General features: G+C 44.4%; 1 protein-coding gene across 1 annotated transcript; it reads right to left on the minus strand.

The window, feature by feature from the left end:
* Positions 1-4,026: 4,026 nt before the first annotated feature.
* RASL11A (RAS like family 11 member A) lies at positions 4,027-7,351 on the minus strand. Its single transcript, XM_060234746.1, has 4 exons — positions 7,104-7,351; positions 6,603-6,659; positions 6,189-6,268; positions 4,027-5,162 (listed from the first exon to the last, which is right to left on the minus strand). Exons 1-4 carry the CDS (start codon positions 7,225-7,227, stop codon positions 4,710-4,712), a joined length of 714 nt encoding a protein of 237 aa, XP_060090729.1. The 5' UTR covers positions 7,228-7,351; the 3' UTR covers positions 4,027-4,709.
* Between the last annotated feature and the right edge of the window lie 1,293 nt (positions 7,352-8,644).

Here is an 8,644-nt window from a genome sequence, read left to right on the forward strand (position 1 = left end):
AACCATTTGGAAAGTGCATTTGTTTGTGTTCAACCAGTGCAGTGGGGTTGCATGACTGGAAAACACACATCCCATTATCTTCTCTTAGATGAAGAGAGAAACATGAGCTTTTTTTAAAAAAATCCCACAAGCAATCATCTATAATAACACAATCTGTCTGGGAGGAAGAACACTTTTTCTATCACAGTATTTTACTCAACATAATCCACTATTAGATATTTGATTAAATGCTAATCTTCTCACCGTGTTTGTAGTTCTCAGATTACTTCTAAATGGTTTATGGATTTCAAAATACCAAAGGTTATAAGGAACAAACTACATGCAACCTGAAAACATGTGTAATAAATCACAGAGGGTTTTTAAAATGCCAAGTAGCCTCAGGATGTCACAGTTCTAAGCAAATAAATGATGGAAAGGGATGCTGAACTTGTTCCTGAGGCTGTTTTTCCATTCATTGTCCTCCTCCTTAAACTGCTTTTCCCCTTTGCAGGTATTTAATAATCCTTGTAAACATACAATTTCAGATCTTGAAAGCCAAGCAGGGTCAGCCCTGGTTACTAGCTGAATGGGAGACTACCAAGGACATCTAGGGTTGCTATGAGATGCAAAGAATGGCAAACCATCTCTGTTCAGTGCTTGCCTTGAAAATCCTACAAGGTCACCATAAGTTGACTTTAATTTGACTGCACTATCCACCATCATTAAGAGGGAGGAAATGGAAGAGGGGAATTTTGAGCAGAAAAGTCCTCCCTGTGCAAGCACCAGTCATTTCCAACTCTGGGGTGATGTTGCATCATGACATTAAAAAAGTAGCTGGCAGGCAAAGAATTTATCAAACGTAAACTACTGGCATTACAGCCTCCTAAGCCTGCTTTTTGTTTGTTCGGGCTTTGTTTGGCATCATTGAATTACCTTCTGATTTGCCTCCAAAAAGGGTCTCATACTACCCACCAAATGACTTTTCCGTCACTGTTTGAAGAAGAGACCTGAGGAACCTGAAGGTCACTACTTGGTGACCCATCAGCCGGTCTTAAAGGTGTTATATTGTTGTTGTTGCCTCTGCTACTTTGTCTCCCCTCCCCCAAACAAACTGATATGGCTACTTGGTGCACTTAATGGCTTTTCTTGTGACTAAAACTGCAGCACCACAGGGACACACAAGTGTGCTATGGCCCCAGTGGGGTTGCCATCTTTTAGACTGGTCCCTCTAGTCATTTCCTTAGTATCAGTTTGATATGCAGCAGTTATCAGGTGATGTTGTTAGCTCCATGGCAGGAAAGATTCACCTGCTCATTTTCCCCATTGAAAGCTCTATTAAAGGGACAGGACATATATTTTTCTTGGCCATTTGAAGGGTTAGCTGCTCTGGTATGAAAATTCCTGGAGAGTTAGGGATCATACCTGAGGAAGGGAGGGAAACCAGTGGAGCTATGATGTTATAGAATCCATCCTCCAAAAATGCCATTTCCTCCAGAGGAACCAATCTCTGGAGGAACCAATCTCTGGAGTGGTGTTTCTGGGAGAATAAATGGAGGGTGGCAGCCCTAGACAGTAGGGTGACCTTGTCAAGCAGCAGCACCAGGTGGGGCAGGACTCCTGCCACAGGAATAGGTGAGAATGGGACACACAAACTTGTTCTCTGCTCACTGTAGCCACTACCTGTTCATCCTCCTTTTATCCAGCATGCCTGCAGAAAAGCACAGATGCAATGATGATTTTGGCAGGCCACCTGTGGCAAGGAACCCCACATTCTCCACCCATTCCCAGCTGAACCATACTGTAAAGCTACCATGTGGTTCAGCTGGGGAAGGGAGAAAAGCCCTATACAGAGAAAGAGGGGATGGTGCACAGCAAAGTGTCCTGTTCCATTTTGGAAGTGGAGCGTGGCTCTGCCCTCTTCCCATAGTGCTTGTGCGTGAAGCATCCAGATCAGCTGCTCCACCCACAGTCACTCCACAGTTTCCCATCTGAGCCAGAGAAAAGGAGTTTCTCCTCCTTCCCCTGCAGTTTCTTGGGCACTTTCCACTTCCCCAGCTGAGGGTCAGGCAGGCTCATGTACCTCAGTTCTACGCATACAGAAAACTTGGTCCACTCTGCACTTGCAGAAGGGGAGAAAATGTTCCCCTTTCTCCTTATTCATCGTAGCATATGAGACAGAGCCTTTTGTTAAGAGACGCCCCCAATCATGCAGAGGCTGCTGGAGGAAGACCAAGGCAGGGGAAATCTGCCTCTATGAGCTCTTTCCACTCACTCTTCTGTAGGATTAAACCCTATATTTTGGAGGAGTCACAGGGTTGTATCCTACCACTGAACACAGCTAATGGGCAGTGCATTCGATTAACACACAAGCCTCTTGCAGTAATTGAATTTGTACTGCATCAATGGAATGCACACAAGAGTGATAGTATACCATCCATAGAATGGCAAATTAAAGGGCTATTGTCCTTGGACTTTCATTTGACAAAGTAATTCAACAGCTTATATCAAAATAATGTGCCACCATATTACATACTATAGTACACACTATAGTACATGGCATAGTTCCTGATACAGTCTGTTTACCTGCTCCTTTATTTCAGGCATATATCTCTTTAAAGTCTAAGATACTCAGTTTGGCTTAGTTAGTCCCCTCCATATACTTTATCCCCATATCAATTGGCTGAGTTAGGTTAGAGATGGTCCCATGGTCACTGAAGGATTTGCCAGAGTATTGCTTATGTAAAATAAAAATCTTAAATTCCCTCAAAGCTCTCAGAGAAACAACTCTTGAGATTCCTAATCCAAGAAGTATGATGACACTACAGATATATGTTGGAAGTCATGTCCTCTTGCTTTTTCGTCAACAAAATCTTGTTTGCTGTAATGGAATGAGCAGGTATACGAATAGTATGCAAGCCAACCCTGTTAAGCATGGCTAAGCCGTCAGAGAGTATCCTTTGAAATATGCTGGTTGAGAAATCCCGTACGAATGATAATGCTTTCATATACTTGGGAAAGTACCGTATTGATTACATCTCATAATCTGTGGGTCATAACATGAGTTTTTGAACCTAAGAAGCCTGTAAGGTACTTTTGCCATTGACTATTACAGCTTGTATACATGATGTACTTTGATATTACTTATTACAGCTTGCATATGTGAAATGATGTTGTTCTATATTATTACAGTAGATCCTCCTGGTCATATATTACAATTGTTATTCACTGTGTCAGTTCAGGGTCCTTTAGTTGTTGTTCCTGAGTCACAGATTTTCTCAATGACCTGCTCCTCCCCCCCCCACTCCTTTTCGCACAATAGTTCAGTATTAGCATCAATGTGAATCAGGTATACAAAGTAATACTCTAACACTGTTAATACTGACACCCATACTGGTGACTACTTAAAGAGTTCACCAGTTATGAATGAAGGCTGCTATCCTACAAGCACTTTCCTGAACGTAAGCCCAAATGAGGAAAATAAAATGTACTTCTCAGCAGTGTTCCCTCTAAGCTGAGTTAGTGTAACCTAACGCACAGTTTTTTAGCCTCCAGCTCACACATTTTTGTCTTAGCTCAGGAAAAATGGCCCCAGAGCAAACTGATTAATACAGTAGCTCACAAAGTAGAATTTTTGCTCACAAGACTCCACAGCTTAGAAGGAGCATTGCTTCTGAGTAGGTCTATAACCTAATTCTTTGCATGTTTATTTGGAAGTAAGCCTCATGAGTTGCTTCAGAGTAAATGTGCAAAGGATTATAATTCAAGCTGCAAATCTGTTGTCCACAGAGGCTGAGCCACTGACTGAGGAATGCCTGGTAGGATTGTTGAACAGACCACACCATCAGAATCGCAAATTACTTCTGAAAGTGCCCTCTGCTTCAGATGCCATTTACCACATTCACAAAACACAAGCCCAAAGGCCTCTTAGGCTGATGAAACTATTGATATAATTCTTTGGATCCCCCTGGCCTAGATTAGATGTGCCAAAATGACTCAAGTTTCTAGGAAGTAAGTTTATATTTAGAGAAGAAAAAAATGACTCAGTTGTTTTACGACTCTGTCTTTAATAACATTTTGCAATTATAGAAAGATCATTGCCACTCACAGCATTTTACAACAGTGGTCAACCCCTGTAACGCTATTCCCATGTCCATACACAGGAGGAACTGGCAGTCTTTTGAAGAACGTTCTATTAGAATCAGTGAGGCTTTAAATGTATTTTGAACCAGAAACCAAGGCACAGAGAGGGAGAGATGGACAGCCCTATAGACCCAATCCAATTAAACTAAAGCTCTGAATTTCAAGACACGTCAGTATTATTGATGTCTGTCAAACTGAAATCCAAATACTTCTAATTTAATTAAACATCAAGTGACTGTTGAAAACAGGGATAGAACCCTAGCCTCTTAACTAGCACTTGCGCACACACACACTGCCTAATGCACTTTAGCAATTGTCTGCAAGTGGATTTTGCTGCTTCACACAGTAAAATCCAATTGCAAAGTGCACCCAAAGGGGATTGAAAGTGCATTTGTTCGGTGCATGTGAAAGTGCATTCCATCAGCACATCCTAGTTGCAATTCTGATCTTTCAAATTTGATACAAAAGTTGAAACAAGCAAATGGAATATTTTCCAAAGGCACACATCAACAGCATCCATCCATAAAAAAATAAAATCTTCTTATAAATGTGTAGTTTATAAAACAGTCTATATGACAGTAGGCGATCGTTCATTTGACCTTGTAAGACAAGGCCTGCCTGAAACGTCTCTTGAGGTCTTGCATGTTGGGAGACTTGGGCCGTGGAATGATGGACGATCTCCTTTTTTCCCCATTGCTGCAGCTGTGCAATTTACTGACTTCTTTACAGAGATACTGGAATGCATCACACACCCCTTGGTAATTATCACTAGTGGAGATTTCTAGAAAGACACTGTCCAGTTCATTGGCCAGCTGTAGGCCATCCTTCGCTGCTACTTGTCTGGCATGAGTCAAGTCCGCTTTGTTGCCTACTATAATAACAGGGGTTTTAGAGTCTGGACGGCTCTTCCGGATCTGTTCAAAGAGGGGACGGATAGACTGGTAGCTACGGCAGTCTGTAACGGAATACACCAAAAGAAAACCATCCGCCCACTTTAGACACCTGGAAAGTGAATCCAACATCTGTGGGATGTCTTCTTGAAGCTGAAGAGAATAATCACAAGAGAACACACATATGAATTATAAGCAGGAAACTTGGCTATCAAAACAAGAGGGTGTGGGCATGCAAAAAGTCCCAGGATTAATCACTCTGGCTGAAACGATCTCAGGTATTAAGTGCTAGAAAATAACTTTCTCTGCCCAAGACCCCAGAGGGACACTGTTACTCAGAAAACAAAGTATTTTGCTGTCTGTACAGCAGCTTCCAATGTTCACATGGCTGAAAGGGCTGACAAGCTCTCAATCGAAAAGCAGATCTGGCTTTGGAGCTCTTACTAACAGCCAACTGAAATGCTGAGAAACGGCAAGTGGAACTGGACTGTACAGGACAACATCATGTGATTTTTGTCAATGTTTTGAAGAGCCACATGACAACTTTCAAGGCTTGTGAAGAGAGTGAGTAGTCTGAAAATTACAGCATGCTCTGGAATCGAGGATGCTAAGGTGTGTCTCTTCTCCAGAGGGCACGTTGGGCACTAATCAAATGCATCCAGTCTCTAGTTCTAAAGAACGCCAGAGATAACAGAATGCTTTCAATTTCTGTAGCAGAACTACCAAGTATGCATATCAGATCACATCACATTTCAAATGGCTAGCCAGAGACCAAAGCTACAGCCTATGATGATAGTGGTGCTTGCTCCAACCCCCAATGGGATGGATCCTAGGATTTCATTCTACTAAGGGAACAGAATCATAAGATCCAACTCAACAGGACTTATATACAAGAAAACATACATGGGATCAGCCTGCAGCAAAATCTCACTTTGCATCTTATCCTTTGTGCTGACTTTTATTCTATTTGTTCCCTCCTGCCCTGAATAATCAACGTTCTCTTGGTCAGTGGAGCACAGTCAACTTAACAATGGAACAAAGTTGTTTCAACAAATGTGCAGTGAAAGCGTAAACCAAAGCTCATTCCCGTCAATGGGAGTTTCCCACCAACAGCCATTGAGTGAATAAATCCAACCCCACAACCCTAGAAAAACTGTCAGATTCAGATTATTTCTGTACCTCAATACATCCTGGGGTGTCTTGAATTTGCAAGAAAATTTGGTCATCTTCCACATGAACAAGTCTTGAATACAGATTCCCTGGAGAAATAAGAGAGAAAGATTGTTTTAAAACACTTGCCTTTTAGCTTTGGGGAAACCAGGGTTAGTACAAACAGTGGGGCTGCTATTAAACAGAGAGGGCACCTAAATATGCAAAATTCAACAAAGCCCTGTTTTTCCTTACACTCCCTCATTTACGGGACATGCAAAAAGGAAGGACCAAACGAGGATTAGGGGATGCTGCCCATCACACAGACCTCCTGGGCTCAGCCAGAGAAGATGCTCTCTGCTGGGGAAGTCACCATGCTTAGGTGCCACCCACGGGAGTATCCTATCCAGAATCTGCAAAGAGACTTTTCAAAAGCAAACTCACCTGTGTTGGGTTCATAGTCGCCAATAAACCTCCTGGTTAGGTAGCGGACAATCATAGCTAGAAAAAAGGAAGAATGTGAGGCATTAGTATTTCTCTACCCAGATGACCACTTAATGAAAGCAGAGTCACAGTCAGCAACGCAGCTTAAAGTGGTCAGGGAGGATGCTCAGGCATGAACTCTGCATAGAGGAAGATGCACTGAAACATACATGGGAGGGAAATAGCTGTGCATCTAGCATACTCCAAAGCCAGTAGAGGAATTTCCCAACAACAGGCGTATTCTAGAGGAGCCACATCTGGTACCTGAACATGCTCCTAACTTCTTTGGGGGAGAAAACGCCCCCTCTTTTCAATACGGCATTGCCACTGATTTTTCTTCCTTCCTTTTACCCCCCTCGCAACGACGGAACAAAAACATGCATGGCTTTCCCTTCTCCTATCCTCCCCAGTCGCCGCCCTCTTTCTGCTCTCATCCCTTCCTCCTCCTCCTGGGGTGCTTACCGCTCTTCCCCACGCTCCCTGTGCCCAGCACGGCCAGCTTAATGTCCTTCACGAAGTAACCAGCAGGGCACTCCTGTATCGGGGCGAGGAGACAGTGGTGAGACATGGTCGACGACAGCCGCATGGGAACAGCAGCAGCGCCCCGCTCAGAAAGCGAACCCCAGCCAGACAACCGCGTTTGCAAGCGTCAAGCAATTCCCCCGCTCCCCACTGAGCAGCGCCTCCGCCTCTGTTTGGGTGCCGCGGAGCTCGCGGGGCTTTTAAAGGCTTCCGGAGCCCCGCCCCCGCCCATCTTTGGCCAGGCAAAGCCCGGCAGCGGCGGCGGCTCTGCGTAAGTGCATCCATGGGTGGCAGGCGTGCGCAGGCAACGCGGAGTCTGGGAGCCCCCCCCCCCACCCACCCGTGGGCCAGAAGGGCGACGTGGCGCGGGTGGGCAGAGGCTGGTTTCAGCCGCTGTCCAAGGCTGAGTGGCTGGGGTGGATTGCGACCCGGCGGCTTCCTTTTCTAGCGGGTTGAGCCTGGCTTCTTTCGGGGACGGGGATGGCCGAGAAGATCGGCGAGGCGAAGATCTCGCTGCAAAAACTGTTCCAAGAACGCGCTTCCCTCGGTTTTGATCGGAAGGTGGTTGGAAGAGCCCGAAATAATTGCCCACCAAAAGGGCATTTGGGAGACAAACGTAGGAATCGTGCGATCTGTATTCAGGGGAATGAAACTTCCCGTTTATCTGGAATTAAGAACCGTTGAATCTAGCGGGGGGAAACCTTACAGATTGAGTAGAACACAGCCCAGGGCATCAGTGTACAGGGATCCCCCCCCCCCCCCCCCGTCTGTGACAGTACGTACACAGAAACAGAAAAGGGGAATATATATATAAACAGTAAGAAAAGCAACAACCTATTAGTGGTAGGTATGTGCTGGAACTCAGATCTCAGAAGTTAAGCAGGGTCGGCTCTGGCTATTACTTGGACGGGAAAACACCAAGGAAGTCCAGGCAATCGCAAATAATCTCTGAACATCTCTTGCCTTGAAAATCCTGTGGGCTGGCTGCAACTTGAGGGCCCCTTAAAATGGCTGCAACCTGAGGGCACTTTTTACCATGATAATCAGTACAGGCAGTCTATACTATCAAATCTTATGCATTTAGTTTAGTAGATAGTAACAATCCTCCAGTGGCACATTACACAAAGATGTGTAAATATGCTCACATACATGCTTAAGATGCATTGTGGATTCTGCTTTTACCAGTAACTTTTTTCAAAAAAGAAAAACCTGTGTACATCTCTTGTGAAAAAAACTGCAAAACAGCAATCTTATTAGCATAGCTGTAGAGTAGGCATGCATGTAGTTTAAGGCAACTCAGCCATGGGTATTGGTCACTGCAACTCAAGATGCCCAGGCATTTACCCTGTGCATGTGTGACATCCAAATTTTGTATTTTTACTGCTCATGTGTTTACCCCACAGCACTCATGGCTTGTGGAGCATTTATTCCCGTCCATGTGCATAAGGTGAGGTTCTAAGGTCTGGGGGATATTTCTGAAT

This window comes from Heteronotia binoei, chromosome 3 (genome assembly GCF_032191835.1).
Source record: "Heteronotia binoei isolate CCM8104 ecotype False Entrance Well chromosome 3, APGP_CSIRO_Hbin_v1, whole genome shotgun sequence".
Taxonomy (NCBI): Eukaryota; Metazoa; Chordata; class Lepidosauria; order Squamata; family Gekkonidae; genus Heteronotia; species Heteronotia binoei.